At 46.9% G+C, this 23,011-nt stretch overlaps 3 protein-coding genes across 5 annotated transcripts; 1 reads left to right on the top strand and 2 right to left on the bottom strand.

Annotated features, from left to right (window-relative positions):
- Positions 1-2,320: 2,320 nt before the first annotated feature.
- htr3a (5-hydroxytryptamine (serotonin) receptor 3A) lies at positions 2,321-6,697 on the bottom strand. Its single transcript, XM_029174567.3, has 9 exons — positions 6,471-6,697; positions 6,240-6,403; positions 6,087-6,131; positions 5,446-5,555; positions 5,166-5,335; positions 4,558-4,718; positions 4,266-4,476; positions 3,932-4,168; positions 2,321-3,836 (listed from the first exon to the last, which is right to left on the bottom strand). The coding sequence occupies exons 1-9, from the start codon at positions 6,538-6,540 to the stop codon at positions 3,526-3,528; spliced, it is 1,479 nt and encodes a 492-aa protein (XP_029030400.1). The 5' UTR covers positions 6,541-6,697; the 3' UTR covers positions 2,321-3,525.
- Positions 6,698-7,081: 384 nt separating this feature from the next.
- htr3b (5-hydroxytryptamine (serotonin) receptor 3B) lies at positions 7,082-11,372 on the bottom strand. The gene is made up of 9 exons (XM_029174568.2): positions 11,336-11,372; positions 10,755-10,918; positions 10,298-10,342; positions 10,107-10,216; positions 9,781-9,950; positions 9,383-9,540; positions 8,208-8,418; positions 7,891-8,100; positions 7,082-7,658 (listed from the first exon to the last, which is right to left on the bottom strand). Exons 1-9 carry the CDS (start codon positions 11,370-11,372, stop codon positions 7,393-7,395), a joined length of 1,371 nt encoding a protein of 456 aa, XP_029030401.1. The 3' UTR covers positions 7,082-7,392.
- An 809-nt stretch (positions 11,373-12,181) lies between these two features.
- On the top strand, positions 12,182-22,665 carry usp28 (ubiquitin specific peptidase 28). Of its 3 annotated transcripts, none has more exons than XM_029174543.3 (26): positions 12,182-12,357; positions 13,595-13,669; positions 13,845-13,965; positions 14,104-14,191; positions 14,497-14,659; positions 15,910-15,996; positions 16,109-16,246; positions 16,358-16,428; positions 16,511-16,587; positions 16,665-16,813; positions 16,913-17,040; positions 17,319-17,414; positions 17,493-17,669; positions 17,750-17,958; positions 18,052-18,122; positions 18,199-18,427; positions 18,506-18,847; positions 18,981-19,123; positions 19,461-19,718; positions 19,830-19,925; positions 20,081-20,259; positions 20,530-20,608; positions 20,765-20,844; positions 20,966-21,089; positions 21,205-21,403; positions 21,486-22,665. In XM_029174543.3, the coding sequence occupies exons 1-26, from the start codon at positions 12,313-12,315 to the stop codon at positions 21,659-21,661; spliced, it is 3,600 nt and encodes a 1,199-aa protein (XP_029030376.1). In that variant the 5' UTR covers positions 12,182-12,312; the 3' UTR covers positions 21,662-22,665. The 3 variants fall into 3 exon arrangements, with proteins under 3 accessions (XP_029030376.1, XP_029030377.1, XP_029030375.1); XM_029174544.3 differs by having other exon boundaries at positions 13,592-13,669; positions 18,509-18,847; XM_029174542.3 differs by having other exon boundaries at positions 13,592-13,669.
- Positions 22,666-23,011: the final 346 nt, after the last annotated feature.

Here is a 23,011-nt window from a genome sequence, read left to right as displayed (position 1 = left end):
TAGCATGACGTCTGTGCTGCATCCATCAGCATCCACCTCTTGGGAAAAACAAATGTACAAATCTGCAGTGTCTGTTGGAAGCAGACATTGAACTCCGTTCCTGCAACCTGTGAGAGAAGTCCGGCCAAACCTTTACTTTTCTACTGACAGGTGAGTTCAGAAAGTACCTACCAGCATCTTTGAAGCAGTCGGAGGAACATTTAGGTTGACTAACCTAAATTACAAAACATTTCCTGCAGTTACTGTAAATAGCGATAAAAATGGATTATCCACAGTAACACGGGAGCTGTTTGTGAAAATACATATTTTTAATGCCATTCTTCAGTGTTTTTGAGCATCACAAACACAATTTCCTTTCATTGCGGCTGGAGAAATGTGAGGGACTAATGCAGCAGAACCTGGATGAATACAATCGAAAGGTAACAATCTGAAGCGGAGTGCTTTAAATGCAGTCGCTGCCTGCCTGTAAATCCACCGCCCTTTAGCAGCAGTTATGTGTTTAAAATCGACTTCATTTCCACTTGATGTACTTTTGTGTGATTCTACAAAGTGGATGACATCACGTGTGCAGAAAACGCGAAACACCCCACGGACTAAAAACAAAGCAAAGAAAGTTGCATTAACTTGAATTATCTTTTTGCAGCAGCTTCAAAGGACCTGACTAAATGCCAGCGCTCTTGACGGCTGCTGTACAGTAGGTTTCCACAAGCGTCCGCAGCCGCCTGGCGTCGTGCTCGCCACCTGGCGCTTTGCCACCTTTCCTCGCTCGTAATGTGCTAATGGTGGATTCTGCAGCACTTCAAGCCTCGCTGCCTTTTGTCTGCTCTGCCTCTTGTGCCATAGAGGTCATAAATGCTATCATTAGATATGCAAGGCCCGTGTGTGTGTGTGTGTGTGTGTGTGTGTGTGTGTGTGTGTGTGTGTGTGTGTGTGTGTGTGTGTGTGTGTGTGTGTGTGTGTGTGTGTGTGTGTGTGTGTGTGTGTGATTTACCGCACCTTTATTACATTTACTGCACACCTCTATTGTCACATATGCATGATTTGTCATTAGAGAGGAAGCGAGCCGAGACACAAAAGCTTTTGCGTGGAGATAGATGGGCCTGAACAAGGTTCGGTCTTTATGTGGCAGACTGTTGCTCATGGGTGTTTCGTAGCTGCCGAAGTGAAATAAATATATACAGTTTTTGAATTCACATTTTCAAATACAGGAGAGGCAGCGGCTCTCTCGCCAAATGCAGCGCTGAAGGTTTTAAAAGAAAATAAAAGGATTAATACTGAGCTTGAGTCTAATCTGGGTTAGAAATACTCAAGCAGAGAAAGAGACAACAGCTATTTAAGGTAAGAACAAATGCACAATGCATAATTAAACATTTTGCAGCCAGCATTTATTGTGTTTCTAATCTCATTTGCAGTTGCAAATTACTAGTATATAAGTAGTTTTAGGACCTAATTAGGGACCAAAGATCTTTTTTGCAATTATTGCAAAGATGTGATGTTATTTTGTGCAATCTCTACTGTTCCTGGAGGATGAGTCAGACTGAAAATCATGATCTGACAAGTCTGCAGCGTCTTCACACTGCAAACGTTTCCGCAGAAAAAAGGGCGACTTTAATAGGGTTTGCAAATAAATGTCCTCTGTGTCTTGATGCTTCCTCACTGTTTCTTCATGCTTGGAGGTAAAGCCACATGTGCTTGATCAGCGTGCTGTGACAAATCTCTGGTTACGGCCCTTTAACGTGTTAAAGTTTCCAAATGCATCAGCCAGTGTAATAAATCTTCATTGTCGGCTTTGTGTAGTTGCTGTAATTTCAACCCCAATAAAAACAGACAAGCCCGTCTGTGGATCCAACAAATAAACCTCACATCAAAAGTGTCCCAGTATGTCCCAATAATGCCACTATACTTGCTCATTTCCTCCCTCTGGCACACAGATCCAGATCTTGACTTCAGAGTATTGGAAACTAATGAGGCAGCTCTCCACGTTCCCTGGTCACTTATGGAGCCACCAATAACACCAGGAACAGCTGCAGCTCTTTGCTTTTGTTTTTGCTTTTTCTTTTAAGATTTTGACTGAAAACAAAAACAGGAAATGAGCGAAACCCCGAGCGTTTTATGTTGGTGTGCCATTAATTGTATTTTGGGGTATTAGGAAGGAAGGGGCTTTGGGGGTGAATGGGTTATCAGGATGTTAATATGAATGATGAGATGAGATGAATGAGATGCCAGTAATGATTTTGAGCCAAACCTTCAGCTTCACTTATAAAGTGATGTTAAATTACACGTTGCACTGGTTTAACTTGTGCAATGTCTTAATTCCCGTAGCAAGCAATGGATCCAAGTGGTTCTGGGGAGAACATCATACATTTTAGATGTTTGTCTGACATTTACCCGGACTGACGTAAATGCACCAGTTCAGTTCAATTAAATCAGTTATAAAGTTGCCATTAATGCCAAGGAATAACGGATGTAGTGGTCTAAAAGGAGCATGAGCCGTGTGCTGCCGGGTGGGAGTTTGAAAAACATTACAATAGAAGATATAACTTCCACATTGGACGACATGGACGAACGGATGAGCTATGAAATGAACTCTAGTTGTGTCATTTTGTTGTTTTTTATAATGTAATCTCACTTTTACGTTGTTTTCCTACAAAGGGACGCATCAATATAGCCTTTGCGTGAGTCAAATTTATATTCACGACACTGTCCGACCAGCAGCACGAAGAAGAAATAACAACATAAGACCCACAAAAACAAATCCAATATCATGTAATGAATTTTATCTTTGAGCAGAAGATGCCATAGCAAAAAAAAAAAAAGTTCCGTTGCCTCGTTTCTAAATTATTTGTGAGGATAACAAACAGAAAACCAATAAGCAGCTTCCTCTCTGAGGCTACTGATGACACGGATCCTATGTGGTTGTGCAGGGCGCCACCGTCTGGTTGCTGCATTGAACTGCACCCAGCGAGACACCAGGCGAGAATGAATGACAGGCTTGAAGCACAGTTTACAGAATTGTGGGCACTGAATATAGACGTAAAACACACAGAACAGCACAGGCAGTAAATGTACATGTTTAACTGGAAAGGTTGTTTTATCGATTGAACACTCATCACTTATGTCACATAACTTGTCTGAAATATATTGTGCATATTTTAATATATAAATACATTTAAGTTACACTTGAATAATTCATTTACTGGCTTCTTCATTTTTATTTACTCTTCAGTAACTACTGATCACATCTGCCTACTGTAAGACCTGAGTTCAGATCTCTTCTAGGGTTTCTGTCTCTATCAACAGGTTTGCTCTTGTTTTTAAATAGATGAATATTGTGGTAGTAAAAGCAAAACCTGTCCGATCAAATCCTAAATGATGACGTAACATCGCTTGACCTTTAAATGTACACCGGCTCCGCCTCCAGGCCGTTCCATTACACCTCCCTGTCCCCTCTGACTTACACCAGGCGAAGCATGTTGCCCCAGGGCCCTTTTGGTACACGTGTCCACGTCTGTACAGCATGAACAGTCAGGCCACCTGCCACACTGACCACAGGGTGCCCAGCGTGATGCTGTAGGCCACCACGGCCACCAGGTAGACCCTGAAGAGCAGCACGTCCAGCACGTAGCCAACCTGCAGCCACTCTTTGGCCACCTCCCGGCACCGGTCCCTCTTCTCCAGAAAGTGGCGTATGGCCGTCACTTCTTGCAGGATGTGGTCCATGACGGGGGGGCCGGCGTCCCTGGCCAGGGGCCGGCCCAGTCCCAGCAGCCCGCCCTCCCTGTCGTGCTGACTCAGGCTTCGGCCCATCTCGCAGGTGTGGTGGAGGGTGCAGCGAGCTGCAGGATGAGACACGCGGAGAATCATTGTGTCGACCTGAAAGCATCTATTTCCCTGCCTCCAGAATCAAAGTCCGCTTTCGCCGGTACCTTACCCGTCCCATAGTTGTTCTCTTTGTGGTGGTCCAGGTCCGACGCCCGGGACGACAGCCTGGAGCAGAGGCGGTGCTTTTGGTGGATGCAGAAGAGGACCGGGGCCCTTTCAAGAACCAGGTACTTCACCCAGTGGGGCACGGGCGTCTGCAGGTCCTGCTTGTGGACCAGACGCACGATCAGCACGGTTTCTGTCAGGCTGATCACCAGCAGCGCCATGCAGACCACAAAGTAGACGCCTGCAGCCGAGATGCAGCGCGCGTTTAATGTTTAACCACCGAATATTGTGTTCTTCTTGTTCTCGATACAAACTGCTGGCAGGAAGCAACGGGTCACCTATCAGTGGGGTTCCTATGGCTGTGGCAGGCAGAGTGTCGGATACGATGATGAGGAAGACGGAGTAGCCCAGCAACAGCGTGATCTTGAAGGACACTCTCTCTCCGCTGTCTGGTGGCAGGTAGAAGCCCACGATGTCCATCACCATCAGGAAGATACTGGGCAGCAGCAGGTTCACGGTGTAGAACAGCGGCCGCCGCCGGATCACCACCTGGAAGGAGGTAGGAAGGATGAAACGCGTGAATTCACATGCACAATTAATGTAATGAACGTGAGTTTTTTTTATACTCACATGAAACTTCATCTCAGCGTAATAGTCATCGTTGTCCACGCTGAATATCTTGTAGTTGGACAGTATGTGGAGGAGCTCCCACTCCCCTTGGTTCATGAAGACACTCTTGTCCTCCCTCAGCTCCTCCGGGCTTCGAATGAGGGTGATGTTGATGTCATTGACTACAAATCGAACACAATTTTAGGACCAGCGTGAGGCAGTTAGGGCGGCGGGTTAACCTTTAGCTGCCTCTCTTCTCTCCAGGCGTGTGTCACAGCAGGAGAGCGACCATCACCCAACACAATTGTACTGTTCATGTCTTAAGCAGAGGTGAGGGCAGTTTTTTGACGCCAGTAACAGAGAATTACAGTAAAAAAGGGGAAAAGAGTTGCTTAAAAATAATGTAGCTCATTGAAATTTGGTGCATATTTAGTCACAGAATGCTTTAATAATAACTTTGCCAATGAACCAATCTGTTCTCTTGCAGCTTCGCCAGAATCTAACAGAATTTAATGAGTAGGTTTTGACTGTTACACTTTTTCCTATTAATGAATTTCTCTCTCTATTTTTAATCTAGAAGGAAATTCCCCTGAATTAACTGTAACTGTCGTAAATAAGGGAAGTCTCACTTGTGTGGAGCCAGCTCTGGAACGTGAGGCTGCATTTCTGGACGTCAAAGGGGAAGTTGTAGATGTTGAGCGTGCAGGCGGTGACGACCTGGATGGGCTTGTAGTTGCGCACCACTCCGTCATTCGTCACGTAGACATAAGGGATGTCCGGAGACTTCCCCACGTCCACGCTACACGAAGGAAGCAGCGAGAAGAGCGTCAGTTCTGCTGAGGAGCGGGAATAGGACTGAAAAGCTGAGAGCTTCAGGGAAACGGGGACGGTGAAAGCGAGCGTTCTCACAATTCGTTGATGAGGATGTCAGGAACCCACACGTTAGCAGTGGGTAAAGAGACTTGTTTGACTTCATCAAAGTCTTCTGGATTCCAGACCAGGAATTCATCCCTCCACATCTAAAAAAAAAAAGAATAAAAAACAGAACAGCAGCTAAATTAGTATTTCTATCAGCATGCAGATGCAGCTATTTGTGGATGTTGGTGCACAAAAACAGAAAATGTCAAAACCAAGCGAGGTCAGAGCATCAAGAGACACATCAAGAGGAGCTATATTAAATTAGCTGTTGAGCAGTGTACAAAGCCAAAGAGGCGCAGTCAGAGTGGGTGTTTGGTCCGTTTTCGAGCATCGCTTTCAGGGTCTGTGTCAAACGAATGAAAGGCAAAACACTGAGCGCCGAGAATAACGTCGGGTTTCAGCAGCAACACAGTGGAACACTCTGCACAGATCAAAGCGGGGGTCCGGCTCCAGTCAGCGGGAATAATGGGACGCACGCATCACTCATCCAGTGACACTGGCGCGTCGGCCGCACTGTGACAGGCACGCGTTTAAAGAATTTATGGCTGAAAATACAAAACCTCACAGCACATGAGCACGAATGAAGAGGTCGGGATGCACGGAGGCCACGTAGCTAAATGTAGGTTTCTCACTTGTCTGTACCACACATACGTAGTCAGAACCTGGTTCTTCTCATCCTGTAATCACAGACAAGTAAGACAGGCAAATTAGGACATTATAAAATCAGCAGCTACTTTCCCTCAGAGCCAAATCCAGGCTCAGTGTATGAGATGTGCATGGCTCACCACGTTGAGTATAGAGTAAACCATGAGGTCTATGGCCACCAGCGTAGACGTCCTCCAGTCCTTCACTGGCCTCACTCCCTTCTTGTAGCCTGCACTCAGGAACTCGGAGAGCCGCACCAAGGTGGCGTTGGCAAACCTTCCCGTGCTGCCGCCCGCTTTCTTCACTGCGAATTAACCAAGCGTCAAAAGTTTGGGATTCGGGTTAGTCGAAGGTTTAGAGGCTGCTCTTACCTGTGCAGGCCCTCGATGCTCCTGGGATGAGGAGGCAGGCGAGCACCGCCCCGGCTGCCGACAGCCTCATCGTGCCGTGGACCTGCGTTTACCTTCCCCTGCTGCGGGAATCTGATGAAAAGCCTCCGGATGACGCGCTCCACATCCATCCACCACATCCATCCGCATCGCCTACATCCGCAGCCACAGCCCAGTGGCAGTCAGCTCCTGTGGGCGTGGCCACGTGGCCCGAGGCCACGCCCCCCGAGACAAATGGAGCTGAAGGCCTGCAGAAGTGACTGCTTCTAGTAATAATTTCATTTACATCTCAACAACAGGCTGATTATTATCTGTTAAGAGGCTGTTTATGTATTAATGCACTATATACTGTAACTGTTCCCTGCAAGAGTGTGTGTTACACATTACATTAGACATTTATCCTCAGCTCTGTTGCATAACACCATGTAACTAGATCCTCAGGAAGAATAGTCTCACAGCTACTGTGAAAATTGCATTAATATGGATCTTTCTACTGGCAGGTTTTTCATGATGCATTTTTGATATTCTTATCACGACTATTAGAATCCCAACAGGGAATAGAGACACAGCAGCTGAGATCTGAATGGGTTTTATTGATCTTTTTTTTGTGTGGCAGCGGGATGGAGATTAGAGCACGGATATAATATTATAACATCACACTGGCGTCGAGGATTTTCTCCAGAGAGCTGTGTTATTATACAGTATCTTTGAGTCAATCTACTGTCAGAAATGCAGGATAATAAGCTTAATACAATGAAGTCTCTATCAAGCGATGAGGCTTCTGTACAGTGGCAGTACAATAGATGGGCTCAGACTGAAGCTTAAAGTGGGCACAGATTCACTGTAGTTTGTGATAAATTAGCAACGATTCAAACATCAGTGTCCACAATAATAAATCCGTAGGTCAGGCAAAGCTCCAGCTGGCCCAGAGCATCAGCAGAGTACCAGCGTACAGAACCAGCACCAGCACGTAAAGGCGAAACAGGAAGCGGTCGAGTTTGGCGCACAGGGCCAGCCAGTCGGCCTGACCCGAAGCCTCGGTGTCCTCCAGCGCCAAGGTCAGGCGGAGGGAAACCAGCTCCTGGAGGAGCCAGTCCAGCCCAGAGGGGGCGTCCTGGGTCTCGCTTAGAGACAGCAGATCCCCTTCCACCGAAGACGCCAGCTCGTAATCTGGAAGATGAGCAAACTCCATTTAGATTTGTATCGCGGGGTTTTCTGCTCCAAACCAATCAGCAGAGGTAGGACGCTTGAATCTGTGCCTTTTTCACAATAAGGGAAGTGTATTGACTTGTATCTTAAAGTGTTACTTCACTCTTGACTCCAATGAGCGTGTGATTTAGCGATAATGTACTGTGACATGCCCCTGGCTGCGGGAAATCCTACTCGTCAGCTTACGGTCTACCTTCGGTCAAGTTGATGTGGTCGAGGGTCTTGATGGAGGTTAAAGCACTCTCTGTGCAGCCGTGGCCGCCGGAGCCGTACTTGTCTAGCAGGCAGGCAGATATTGACATCTGCTTGACCTCCTTCTCGCTGTGATGGAGCAGCTTCACCACCAGTATGGATTTGATTAGGCTGAGCATCAGCAGGGCCATGCACACCGCGAAGAACACGCCTGGATGGGAAGAGAGGCTGCTGACGGGCCGGATCGGGACCAACGATCAGAGGGAGACATTATTACCAGATTCGGCGCCAAGTCGGACGACTGAGCGGCTGCTGTACCTATAAGCGGCGTCCTGGCGGCGGTGGCCGGCATCTCGTCGGTCAGGTTCACCCTGAAGACGGTGTAGCCCAGCAGGATGCTGATCTTGAAGACGATGCGGGTGCCGCTGTTCAGGGGCAGGTAGAAGCTGATCACGTCCACCAGCATGAGGAAAACGCTGGGGATGAGGAGGCCCACCACGTACAGCAGGGGGCGCCGCCGGATCAGCACCTTGACGTGCGATAGGGACCGGGGCTCATTTCACATGGAGTTGATATTTGACTCATTTAATTGTTTTAAAGCACATAGGGACCATCTCCGTTTCTCTTTGCTGTTTGTCACGCTGACATGCACCGTCGAGACTTATTACCTCACAAGCTGCGGTTTGCATGTTTTTTCAACAGTCAAAACACATTTGAATAATAATTGCAGAAATAGTTCTTTCTCTTTTGTGTGGTCTGATCTTTCTTGGCCCGTCCTCTTGTTTTCAAACCCACCGTTCAAAGACAAATTTCTCATGTGCATAAATTAGCCGCTAGCTGTTTGCTTCATACTAATCATGCCTTCACACTGATCCACGCTGGCTCTCTTGACCGAAAATGAATTAAAAAAAATGTTCTGGCAATAAAACCTTCATTTGTTTGAGCAACGAAGCTGTAATGTAACAATATTCCAGTGAGGCGTGAAATGCTCCATTACCAGGCCTTCGCCCTTTGAGCTGAATAACTAGCAGCTCTCCACCTGCAGTGGGCTATGGAGGCCATTTTGCTCACTACTAACAAGAAGTCCATTGATCAGGCAGCCACTGAGACAGTCTCATTATGGTCGCTCACCCTCCCCTGTCTATCAGCCTCTCTCTCTATCTGTCTCTTTACTTGCCAGGAATGGCCTCAGCTCCATCGTTTGGCATTAGCTCACTAGCCCGATCCATGAAAGTCGCGGCCAATTGCATTATTGGAGGGGGGGGGTGGATTCCACAGAGGGTTATGGGTTAAAGCTCACCATCTATAAGCAATCACAGCCAGTTAGTCAATCACAGGAATGGCTTGTTAAAGACCTGTTACGCCTCCATTAAATTTCACGATAAGAAGGTTTTAGGTAAATCTTCCGTTTGCAAATGAACCCTGCTACTCTCCAACTTTCTTATTGCAACAATTTCCTCCGTGATAAATGAAATGATCGAGACGATGAGTACGTTGAACTGGATGTGGGCATAATCGGTGTCATCCTGGTGGATCTGCCAGTAGCGTGAAGGAATGGACAGCAGCTCCCACTCCCCATCGTTCATGAACTGCCTCTGATCATTAGCGATGGCCTCGGCGCTCCTCCACAGAGCCAGGTCTATTTCCTTCACTGCAGAGGACCAGACAGCAAAGAATATCACAGGAAGTAAATATCTGAATAATATTTTGTTTGTATGTTTGTTAGTTTTCCTAAAAACATTGTTAGTTGTCAAGTTAATGACAAAAATCAGCTCCTCTGCATGATGTAATTGTAATCTTCATAACTTTTTAAAATATGCAAACGTTCTGCAAACATTTCATGACGTGGACTGTTCCTCCCACCACTCCTCACTGCAGGCGTTCAACCGACCTGAGTGAAGCCAGCTGCGGAAGGTGAGGCTGCAGTTCTGCTTGTCGAAGGGAAAGGCGTACATCTCCAGGCTGCAGGCCAGCACCACCTGCATGGGCCGGTAGCTCTTCACTGAGCCGGAGGAGCTGACGTAAACGTAGGGGATCGAGGGGGACTTCCCTTCGTTCACACTGAGAGCACAAATCAGAAGCAGCTGATGATGTAGTGATGAAAGGATTGAACAAAAAATATAAAAAAAAAGAATACCTAAATAACTAACATAACATTATTTTTGTATATATTTTATTGTAATTCCTTCTTTTTATGGAAAAATGTCAATTACTTACAATTCACTAACGATGATATCCGGTATCCAGATGGCATCAGACGACATGGAGATCTCACTGATGCCATCAAACTCTTCTGGATCCCAGACCAGAAACTCATCAGTCCAGATCTGAGGAACAACAGAGTAATTATTTTGTGAGGGGCATCTATTTAGAGCCCAATAGATGACACTAGATGCAAGGCCGCGTACCTGTCTGTACCACATACTCGTAGTAATGCTCTGTGTTTTTCCATCCTGAAACATCAGAATCAGTCGATCAGGACAATTACTTTGTACTATCATTGCCTTTTAGCGCATTTAGTTGAGCTTGGAGCACAAACAGGTTTGGTGGTGGGCCAGTGATGCTCTGGGGCCTCATCCATAGCATCTATGGGTGCAACTGGACCATTCAGCGCTACCATGTACCACCACAGTGAGTGATTCTCAGTGATTCTCCAGCCCACTGTCTAATCATCATATCAGCAGCATGCCCAGACGCTGTCAGGAGTGTGTGTAGCATAATTTACATTCATGCTATACTGATGAAATTCACACAGCTCAGACGAGCCTGTTTGTTTTATTTATCCTTATTTTTATCATTGTAATTTCATGAAGTGATCTTTCAATAGCTTGGAGTGTCTCAACAGAGCCTTAAATGTTTACGCACCACGTCGAGGACAGACTGCAGTATGAGGTCTATGTGCACAGTGGTGGGACTAGTCCAGTTGTGAACAGGTCGGACTCCACAGTCGTATTTCCTCAGGAGGGTCCTGGTCAACTGGTTCAGAGCCGATCTCTTAGGCTTCTCTGGCAAACATTCAGTCACATAGACTGAAACATAAAATAAAATGAGCTGCTTTATCGTTTGTATTGCAACTTTAATTAAAAAATAGAGACAGAACACAATACATGTAATAGATTCATAGCTTGATGATTCCATAAAGGCATAAAATTAGGATCAATATGTTTGTTTACACCTGTTTGACTGTGTATACGTGTCATGTTTAAGTTGATACGAATAATACTTCTACGGCATGTTAAAATAGATGTCCACTCTACTGAGACGGAATCAATAAGAGAACGTCTCACTGACACAACATATAAAAATGAGGTCAGCAACGAATCACACAAATTCATTCCCAATTTAACTCTGCTGGTAATTTTAAAATGAGAAAGAAACAATATTTAATAAATTCCATTGTCTGCTCAATTCTTTGAATCAAAAAGGAGCAAAAAGGAGCGTCTTACCTGAGAACAACAGCGTCAGCCAAATCCCAGCCTCCATCAAGCCAATCTTCCAGATCAGGTATGATCAAGGTGTTACATCCAAATTCCTTCTGTTTACACACAAAATAGATACAGTTTTGTCAAACGGGAGCAGTGCTGAGCGCAGGGGAAGAACAATGAACGGGGAAGCACAGACATTTTGGTTGCACTGATATTGATTTTCCAGTCCGCGGGTAAAGTGATACGTATAATAATAAAACACTCTGGAGAGGAAACTCCCTGAAGGTTTGTTTAGTGCCGGTGCATTGGTTCATTACAGAGGATTTAGCCAGTGTGTGTTTTACCAGAGCAGAAAAGATGTTGATCAAAGCTACTGCATGTTCAATGATCAGCCTTCTGTAAACTAATGAATTGTGTTTCATTGAAGCTGGAGCTACATTTACATATTGTTTACTACACAGTATCTTTAACATTGTAATTTTATTGTACATTTTAATTTAATTATGAGTCAGTAAATGGGGTAAAATGTTTAGCTGTAGTACAGTTTTATCTGAAAACATAAATAATAAAAAGGAAATAGTAAAAACAAATAATAATAAATATTTATTTATTTATTTATTTATTTTAGCAACAAGTATAAGAATCAACTGAATCATTCCATCGTTTAATTTCTTTTATTATTTAGGCTTTGGTTTAATTGCTAACATTGCTATTATTGTAATAATAGGCGGCTACAGTCCTACAGTGCAGACACATGCTGTAAAGTCGTTTGTTTATGTTTAGAAACGGTTTAAATGTGCTCAGGCGGTGGAGGAAGTGTTGAGTTACACTGAAAACTGTGTCGAGAGCGCGCGCGCACGCGCGTGCTGACAGGTGAGCGCGCGCGCAGCTGGCCGGTCGCTCTCGGCGCCCGACGGATGGAGCTGCTTCGCGTCTGAGTCGGTGCTGGAAGCGTTCGAAGGGAAAAAAGCGGACGAAACTCGGGATTTCTATCTGCCATGAGAACTGAACAGGCGGAAAATGGCGAAAACGCAGCAAACTCGGTGAGAGCGACGGAAAAGGAGCCGTTACTAACGTCACGGGCGTCGGAATGAGTGGTGAACTAACGTTAACACTAACCCCTCTGTCGTGGGCACAGTTCTAAGGACAAACCCCATTAAAACACTGACACACGCTGAGGTGTAAATATACAGCTTATATTAGCGGGCGGTCGATCGTTAAATGAAGCACGTCGCTTTTTAATAGATGGGTAGACTTTTGAATGAAGTAGAACTAACTTTACCAGTAAAAACCCTTTGATGAGTTGATTCATTTTCACGCTTTTTGTTTGACAGTTAAATTTTTGGATCACAGACAGTGGGAAATAAATTAAATATGTGATACCTCATGCTTCAAATATGTGAAAACCCTTTGAATTCGAGGCATTTTTGAGGCTGGAGGTGTGTGTGTGTGTGTGTGTGTGTGTGTGTGTGTGTGTGTGTGTGTGTGTGTGTGTGTGTGTGTGTGTGTGGGTGGGTTGGACGGTTGTGTGTGTGTGTGTGTGTGTGTGTGTGTGTGTGTGTGTGTGTGTGTGTGTGTGTGTGTGTGTGTGTGTGTGTGTGTGGGGGTGGTTGGTTGGGTGTGTGTGTGTGTGTGTGTGTGGGTGAGAGACACCCACTGCCTTTGTCACTCAGGTCCGGTGGCACGGTGAGTGGAATGATAAACAGAAGCCTGTGCTATCCATGTCAGGGGCCCAAAATAGAGGCCAGCCAGGAGGGTCTCAGATAGACCCTAGGCTCCATATAAGTCTGCTCAGCCAGAGAGAGAGAGAGAGACCCCTCCAGTCCAGCTGGTGTTGGTGTAGCAGGCTTTATATAGCACCTCTCACTCAGCGGACATCTTTTATTTTGTTTTTTAGTGTCTCTGAGGTCAAAACACTCAAACCACAACCTGTGAGAGTTTGTGTTTCTCTGTGTTTTGATGCGCACATCTTAATCTTCTATCATCTGACTCCCAGTGGAACACAATCAAGTTGTCCTAAATATCAAACTGCACCTTTAAGCTCCTCGTCGATGCTGCCTCATGTTTTTATGTTTTGACCCGCTGCATTCGACCTTCAGCCCCTACCGTCGGTCACAAACTAAAGTTCAGAGGCCACTTTGATCTTCATCTCAGACTTTCCATTAAGTTATACAGTAGCTTGTGGCCTGGTTTGGTCCCATTGGCTCAGAACCAGACGCGAGTCACTAACTCACACAACGAGAACGGCAAAAAGCAAACACGTGTCCTTTCCCTCAGCAGAACGAAATGCTGATCAACCAGCTGAGGGAGATCACCGGCATCCAGGACCCGCACATTCTCTGCAGGGCCTTGAGTGTAAGACCCAACGTCTTATTGTGTGTTTTAAAGCCACTGTCTTTGCCTGGTTTATTGTGAATATGTCATTTGTACAGTGCTGCTTCTGTTTATTGTATTGTATTGCTGAGAATTCTGCACACTATTAATATCCCTAATATCTCCCCTTATCTTTTCCTGGTGCTCTGGCCCAAAGGCCAGTCAGGGTGACATTGGACATGCTGTTGGACTCCTGACAACCCAGCCTTCAGAAGTCCAGGTTCCTGGAGACAAACAGGAGTCAGGGATCTCCGTAGACGCCTGGGAGGGCCACACAGGTAGAGCCGGACCTGTTTAGTTATGTGCCGAATGCCAACGGCATGAACCTCACGTCGGGCTTCCTGTAAAGAATCAGCCGACGTCACTAAATATATGCATATTTAAATTTCCACGGTTTCTGGACCTTTGTTTTGCAGCGGTTCGTAACGATGAGCTGCAGGCCGCCATCGAGCTCAGTCTGCAAGAGTCGCACAATGCCCAGGAGGAGGAGAGACAGTTCCACAGGTGCACGACAATAATGACAGATAATGACTCATGCTTCTTGCATTCTTTGCTTAGATCATTTAGAAAGTGGAACCAATGCATTAACTTGGTGCCTTGTTTTTCTGTGACGTCCAAACCAAGGTTATTCACTTTCTGACCTTATTTTCCATCTACTTTTTAATGCATCTTCCCACACCGAGGTTGGAGCTAAGTTTGCATTAAGAGGCTTTAGGTGGATTTAGCTCAGGGTGAACGTAACCTACAGTATCAGCCTGTGTTTAGCTGTCAGATCGGTTCTTTCTCAAGCGTAACTCCATCGTCCGCAGGGCTCTGGAGGCGAGCGCGGAGGAGAACGCCGCCAGACTGAAGAGGAGGAGGTGCGAAGCCCAGAGCGAGACGTGCAGCCCGGCGGACTGGATCCGCCAGGACGACTGGCCCGTGGGCATCCGCAACGTCGGCAACACCTGCTGGTTCAGCGCCGTCATCCAGGTGAGGACGGGGATCAGCTGTGCGACGCGTCGCGACACGGCGCCGAGGGTCCGGGCGGCTGTGAATCACGTTTTCAGCCTAATAAACAACTGATGTGACTAAAATAGGAACAATAAACATATGTATCAGTAATAAACATCAATATACAATTATTGTTAAACTGAACTAATTAAATAATTATAGAAATTTCCACCCCCTCAGACATATGTTGCATGAATCCCAACTTTTCTGTAGGGTGTGTGAACCTTCTGTTAAATGACAGCATACAGTACTTCTCCGAGCTGCTAATTCTATTATAAGTCCATTCCAGACTGAATTTAGTCCGACCTATCTGGTGGCCCGTCTGAAACTGGAGCCCTTATTGACATGCACAGACTGTGCACATAATTAAATAGCGAGTGATGTGATGATGGACTTCCTGCTCCGAGCCTGAAATGGACAACGAGGAGGCAGCGATTGTTTGTCTCTGTTAACCTCAGATACGCTTCTGCGTCGATTAGAAGTCAAACCCCCAAAGGACATGGTTATTATCTGGAAGTAGGAATTGGAAAATGAGGCCGTGTCGCTAGAATACAAATGGGGTTCAAACGATAGCCTTTTGTTTACCGCTCGCGTCCGCGCCGCTTGCTTCGGCTGAGCTGAGCGCCGTAGATTCAACAGAGCCCGACTCTTGATAAAGCAGTCTCCCCTGAAAGAGTAATTATGATATCAGATTGAGGCTGAGTGACCATATGAGTCAGTTGTCAGTTCATAACCCCCACCCCCCCCCCCCCCCCCCCCCTCGTTATCCTTTGTGGTATAAATTACAGTAAAACTGAGATAAGACGTAATTGAATTTCCCACTTAAAGGGAAACATATATTGAGATATTGGTAAGTGCTCAGAAGCTCATGACACATAAGAACAATGGAACGGGTATTAATGCATTTATTGTGTCAAGAGAAACACAAGTAGCTGTAACAAGCTCTCAGAGTGTGTGCGCTTGGTTATTAAATATTTGAGCACAGAGTCAGATTATCTCCTGTTATATCAGTAAAGGTTGATGTTCTTCTATGGGCTTGAGTAAAATAATGATCCTAAATATTTCTGAGGTAATGACACATTTCATTTATGAGGCCCACCCAATTTCCACTTTGACAAAAAACATTATTTATCTATTATCTTTTCATGTCAGGCCAGTCCTACATCACGTGCACTGTCATCTGGCTGCTTGGAGTGTTTTCTCACTTCCACCTTGTTTCTTGTGTGCAGTCACTGTTTCACCTGCCTGTGTTCAGGAGGCTGGTTCTCAACTACCACCTTTCTGAGCGAATCCTGGAGAAGTGTAAGAGCCATTCAGTGAGTACCTCTGCCAGGGCGGGTTCTACCAGCCGGACCGCTGTTAGCACACGTGCACCCGCTTTTGCAGGTTCATGCTTCCTATTGGCTCGACTGTGTTTGACTCTGACAGGACAAGAGGAACATCGCCTTCATGCAGGAGCTGCGTTGTCTCTTCGCCCTCATGGTGGGCTCAACGCGCAGGTTCGTGGATCCGTCCGCCGCGGTGGAGTTACTGCGTGATGCCTTCAGGACCAGCGAGGCCCAACAGGTACAGCACACACTAATGTCTAACATGAGCTCGAGGTTCCTGGTTCCTCGAGGTGGTGGCACTGAGGTTGATTATAAGGTCCCTAACAGCAGACACTTATATCTATATCAGGACGTCAGTGAGTTTTCCCACAAACTGCTTGACTGGCTGGAGGATGCGTTTCAGCTGGCTGCCAATGGGAAGTGAGTCCAAATTCATCTTCCACCACTAATACTTTTTCACTTGCGACTTGCGAATAACTCGAATGTCGCTTTAAAACTTCAGTAACACAGAAGACAAACAGCAAAACCCCATGGTCCAGCTTTTCTATGGCACCTTTGTGACAGAACGAGCACATGAAGGTATGGTTTCAATAGTCTTTTATATTGGTGTCATCCAGGCCTGCTCGCTGACATGTACAGTATGTGATTCTGCTCAGGCAAGTTGTTATATAACATCGAGCAGTTCGGCCAGTATCCGCTGCAAGTCAACGGCTTTAACAACTTGGACGAATGCCTGGAAGGTGCTATGGTCGAGAAGGAGATCGAATCGCTTCATTCAGATCACATCATTACATCTGGCCGAGAGGTGAACAGCTTCATCGACTAACGGCAGAACTTGCAGGCAGTGCTGGTGAATTCGATGCTAAGCTGCAGCATTTTTTCTTTGCTTTTCTCACGGCTGCAGAGATGGTTCAAAAAGCTCCCGCCTGTGCTGACATTTGAACTGTCCAGATTCGAATTCAACACCCAGCTTGGACGGCCGGAGAAGATCCACAAGAAGCTGGAGTTCCCACAGATCATTTATATGGACAGGTGAGCACTGGCCGCAGAGAGTCCACTAATTAAATACTTAAAGACTAAACCACAAACTTCTACAAACGTAACCAGGTTTTTAATAGGACAAACGTATACACTGAGGAAGCTGAGCTGAGGAAGAAATAATAAAGCTCTAACATTTCTATTATTTTTATAATTATTTATTTAAAAAGGTTTTTCAAATTCAAGTATTTCAGCTTTTTTCAATTTTTTTCCTCTGCAAATTTAGTTTCTTAAACTAGATTTAGCTCCATAGTAATCATTTCTTTGTGCAGGTACCTTCATAAAAACATAGAGCAGACCCACGAAAGGAGAGGAGAAGTCAAGAGGCTAAAGGAGCAACTTGCAGTCCTTCAACAGAAGCTCGAGTGGTGAGTTGCTCTGCAGGTCGAAGCCCTGACGTCCCAGGACCGGGTCATGGGTTCATTCCCCCGCGTCTGTGATTGCAGCTACAAAAGCTACGGCTCAGGACCCACCAAGTACCCTCTGGCAGACATGCTGCAGTTTGTGCTGGAGTTCGCTACCACGAAGCCGACCAGCGTTTCCCCGGCCGAAGACCTGAGACCGGCTGCATCGTCGCCGACCCCGTCGGGCCAGTCCGTCTGTGAACCCGCCTGCGACAACAGGTCCGTAGTTTCACCTCATCTGTGTGATAACTCCGCGTCAGCTGCTCTGGTCTCTTATTTGCTTGTGTCGCCGTCCTCAGCGAGCACGGAGACGCCGACGCGTCAGAGGGCCTGGTTCCCAGTGTTTCCAGTTGCCAGCGGACGCCCATATACAAGCCCTTCACCCAGTGCAGACACCCCGTGGACTGCCCCCCACACCCGGCCCCGCACAGCATCACCGAGGAGGAGCTCCACTTCACCAAGACCTGCCTGCAGCGCTGGAGGGCCGAAGTGGAGAACGACATAAGCGGTAGGAGAACGCAAACACATGCACCGGGAGCTAAACTACAGGAGCCAATGATGGGGTTTTTCTCTGTATCGTGTGTGTGTGTGTGCGCATCAGAGTTGAAGGCCAGCATTGACAAGCTCACACAGATGCTGGAGGGCATGTACTCAGACAACAGCCTCTGCCAGGTAAGCAGCTGCGCTTCACCGTCCCTGCCCACGCTGCAGAGGAGCAGAGGTTTCACGCCGCGCTGCCGTTCCCCAGGCGCCCTACAGGCTCCACGCGGTGCTGGTCCACGAGGGCCAGGCGTCGGCCGGCCACTACTGGGCCTACATCTACGACCACGCCAACCGGCGCTGGATGAAGTACAACGACGTCAACATCACGGAGTCCTCGTGGGAGGAGCTGGAGCGGGATTCCTTCGGCGGCGTGACCAACGCCAGCGCCTACTGCCTGATGTACATCGACGACCGGCGGCCCCACCTCATCACAGGTACGTGCGCCCATTGATTTTAGCCGGCAGGGTGCGCTTGACGTTATGCGTGTGAACCGGCTGCACACACCTCCCCAGAAGACACTGACCATGAGACCGGGCAGGCGCTGCGGGGCGCCGACTCGCTGCCGCCGCTGCTCAGGCGCTACGTGCACGAGGACAACCGCTGGTTCCAGCAGGAGATCGCCGAGTGGGAGGAGCAGTTCTGCCAGGCGGCGACCCCGCAGGGGGAGTCCACGGCGCCCGCAGAGCCCCCGGAGCCCGGCCCGGACGACGTGGCGCTCGCACCCGTCGGGCCGGCGCCTCAGTCAGGACCGTCCACCGAGGAGCTGGAGCAGGGAGCGGATCCGGAGGCGCAGCCAGATCCAGATCCAGCAGAAGACAAGGATCCAGAGTCGGAGAGCGCAGAGAAGCCTGAAGGTGACTGCATGAAGTCTGCACAGTCAGCATTACAAATAATCAAATGTAAATTCACATATATTTGAATGAAGTCAGAACTGTGTATTTCCTTGTTCTTTTGCTGTGTTTACGCCCGGTTGTTTATTGGCTTTAGCCACAGAGGAATCTCAGCGAGCATCAGAGGCGCCACAGACGCCCAGCTGTCAGTGCAACGACAGCAGCAGCAGCTCAGCTGCCACCGACACCGCAGGGTCCGATCAGAGCGTCACCTCAGCTGAGCCGGAGCTGCAGAGTCAGGTGGGGAAGTCCGCCCCCTGAATATGGGTCAGAAATTCTAGGCCGCGCAAATAATGTGCGTACATCTGGGTCAAGGATCCCGTTTCAGCGCTTAGCGATGGGAGTCCAGGCTTCATGTAATGTGCAGATAAAGTAAAGGTCAGGAGTGATTGCTGCCCCCGACACATTTAACGTCAGTAGCTTGTTCACAGACTGACAGTAATCTTCATGAGATTATATTAACAGTTACATTTACATTTATGTAACAGTGTTATTTCTGCTGGTACTTGACTCAATTGGAGACTACTTCTTCCTTGACTTGTCAATAGACTAACGGGGTATTTTCCTGTTACTCCAGGCTCCTGGTCATGAAGGGGAGCTCAGTAACCAGGCTAAACCTGACCTGGCTGTGGCTGAGGGAGACGCAGCCGCTGTGGGCCTCGGCGCTGAGAGCGCTGCCGATGCGGAGGCTCCACCCGCGGAGCGGGCGGAGGAGGAGCTGCAGCAGGAGGCCCCGGCCAGACAGCGGCAGCCGGAGAACGAGGTCTCGGAGGTGGAGATCCCCAACGTGGGCAGGATCATGGTGAGGGCCGACGCCGATGGATACAATGAGGAGGTACGAACACGCGACGGTGGATAAAACGCCGGCAGCCTTAAATATAAATATAACGTTCGTGACCTAAAATAAAAACCATGATTTGTCTTGGTCACTGCTCTGCCTTCCTAGATGATGCTGACTCCAGCTATGCAGGGAGTCATTCTAGCCATAGCCAAGGCCCGGCAGACCTTTGACAAGGAAGGCCCTGAGGCTGGCCTCATCAAGGTAGGACTTACAACCAACGATTATGGTCAAATGAGGAGATTACTCATTTGTTTTGACCTGTTTTATGTTTTACGACTGCATAGGATCACATTGAATGTCTATGAACTCTGTTGCCAAGCAGTCGGGTTGAACCACATGAACCATGTTTCCTTCAGGCCTTCCACGAGGAGTACTCTCGCCTGTATGAGCTCTCCCAGGAGGTGACCACGCTCCAGGAGGACGCGCGCCTGCAGCACTCCCTCGTCTACTTCTTCCAGAACAAAGCGCCCAAGCGCATCATTGAGAGGACGCTGCTAGAACAGTTTACCGACCGCAACCTGAGCTTCGACGAGAGGTGCCCGCAGACAGGAGACAAACACTTTATATACAGAAACGGGATGAATATGGCATTGTTAAAGAAATACATTGCAAATCAATGTTAGACATATATTTAGGTTTTAGAGGAGAAGATAAATAGATTTTTTGTGTAGTAGCAGCGCATGCAGGATCAGCAGCGCACCAAAGGTTGACATACTGCGCCCTCTAGTGTTCAGAGGTGGATCTGCAGCTCAGTGCGGATACACTGGTACTGTCCTCATACTGTATGTACTGTGTGTACATGCAGGGCCATTAGTATCATGAGGGAAGCCAGAGCCAAGCTGCGCCTCATCAAGCCTGAAGACATGGACATGGAAGAATACATGGTACTGTCACAGTCACTCTAAGTGAAATTAGGCTGTTGTGAATATATCTCATGTGTAGCCTGAATACAACTCTGCCTCATTCTGATCAGATGTTTTATTGATTAAAGTAACTAAGACTAAATGCCGACCGCTGCTTGTGTCCTTGTGCTCTCACAGCAGTGGCATGACGACTACAGGATGTTCAGGACCGTGTTCGTCTACCTGCTGACGGGGCTGGAGCACTATCAGCACGGCAAGTAGGTGTCGAATGCTGCGTTAGCACTGACAGTATCTGAGACGCTGTCCTCTCTCACTGCTTCACCAGCAGGACTGCTACGTCCACAGAAGAATGACTGTAACTGCTGCCCTTTGTTGCAGGATTCGTGAGGCACTGATCTACTTGGCTCACGCGTTCGAGACCAATGATGCCCTGCTGAAGAACGGAGAGAAACGAGGAGTGGACAAGTTGCTTATTGCACCTTACCGGAGGAAATGCCTCACTGTAAATAGACTTTTATTATAACTATACTATTGCTTTACCGGCTCATTGTTGGTGGAGAAGTCCACTGAGCTGCTGAAACCTACTGACCTTTCTTTCTCCACCTCCGGACGTCCAGGTGCTGAATGATCGAGCATCGCGGCTGTTCTGCAGCGGCGAGGAGAGCAAAGTGGAGGAGGCCGTCGCCATCATGGATGATGCTGTCATCCCCTGCCTTCACCTGATGAGCCGTGACTCTGCCTTGCTGCAGGAGGACCGGGAAGCCATGGAGAGCATCCGCAGCCACTGGTGCTGCTGTTTGGGCCAAGACATGGATGGTGAGATGCTATGTATTAAAGATCTGTTTCTTACGTATGTAACGCCTTAAATCGTTGACTAATAATAACTGTGTGTGTTCAGACTCATTGCAGGTGAAGCTGGGAGAGTTTTTGCCCAGGGTTCTGGATGGATCAGCCGGGACTGTCGTGCTCAAAGACCCACCCAAAGTCCATGTCAACCAGGCCCACGATCTGTGCAGTCGCCTGGCTGCCGTCATGGAGTCCATTCACAACACCTCCATAGTCACCGTTAAATAAAGTCCTGAAATGAACCCCCCACCGACCTCCGTGACCTTCGACCTTCGTGACTGTTTGTTCTGTGCAGGTTGCACAGAAACTACAGGTTGTAGTTTTGAAGAAGTCAAATTTTGTATTTAGCTGCATCTACTTGTTTGTATCACTGCAAAAATCCTCAACAGGCTTCAGGCTTGATGCTCATCCACCACCAGCAGCAACATTCATTAACTCAAAAATACTAACAGTACATCAAAAAATCCCAATACAATTAAACCAGCAGTAGGAAAGGCAAAATTTTGGATAGGATTCTGAACAATGGATTTTTTTTAGACCTGAGAAAATACCAACGAAATACAAGTCCACATTTAATTTCTTTACCACCCACATCAGGCAACAATTAACTTTAAGCAGCTTGTTTTCTGCATTGCACTCAACAGCCAAACACACACACGTGAAATCAACCTGCTAATTGTGAAACTGTAGTAAAGTAGAACGGCGACTTTTTATATATGTTTACCTCACTGGGACGGACTGGACTGGTGGGATAAGTGCACATTGAAGCCCGGATGGCTGAAACATCACCAGATTTGTACTGCACAGAAATAAACACTGTTTATTTGCTTTTTTAAAATGTTTTATATGACTTTGTATTTTTTTCCAGAACACATTCTAAATAAACTCACCCTTAATGGAAGCAAAAAAAAAATCTCTCCAGAGCTGTTGCATATAAAAGTAAAAGGGATGCACAGATCCCAGAACACCTGTGAACTGGATTTACTAGCAAGTGGCCAGCCTCCTTTGTGTGATGACTGTTCATAAACCACGTCAGTCCTCCGAAAGGAAACAGATGAGATATTTTTCTCTGGTGTCTCTGATACAGCGCTACATCATGAATGACTCCCCTGAAAAAGAACATGGAGCTACTCTAATAACCGTATCTGGTTGCTGATTTCTCATTGCTTTTTCACTTGCACTCTGTGATCAAAAGACAGTACAATAATACAAATAAACGTTTTAAATACTCACTGTATACTTAAAAAAAATCTTTGTCTTCACTTGTTTAGTGGGATGAGTCATTGAATACTAATACCTAATACCATATGTCTAAAACCAATTAATTTACTATTGTCTAGTTACTGTTGTGAATACAGTAAAATACTGATAATGCCTATTCATCAATGCCACTAGGAGGTTAAATAATATTAAATGAATGAAGGCATTAGGAAACTGATGCTTTGATTTGACTGATTATTTTTGTCTACATAAGATTAGTTAACAATAAGAGACATTAAGAATTATTCCAGCCCTGGACTTTACTAAATGTGACTGTTTACCCTAATGGTAATTTCATTCTTGCATAGATTTATTGTC

The sequence above is a fragment of the Betta splendens genome, chromosome 14 (assembly GCF_900634795.4).
Source record: "Betta splendens chromosome 14, fBetSpl5.4, whole genome shotgun sequence".
Taxonomy (NCBI): Eukaryota; Metazoa; Chordata; class Actinopteri; order Anabantiformes; family Osphronemidae; genus Betta; species Betta splendens.
Note: the sequence above shows the minus strand (reverse complement) of the source record. Positions and strands in the feature narration are given on the sequence as shown.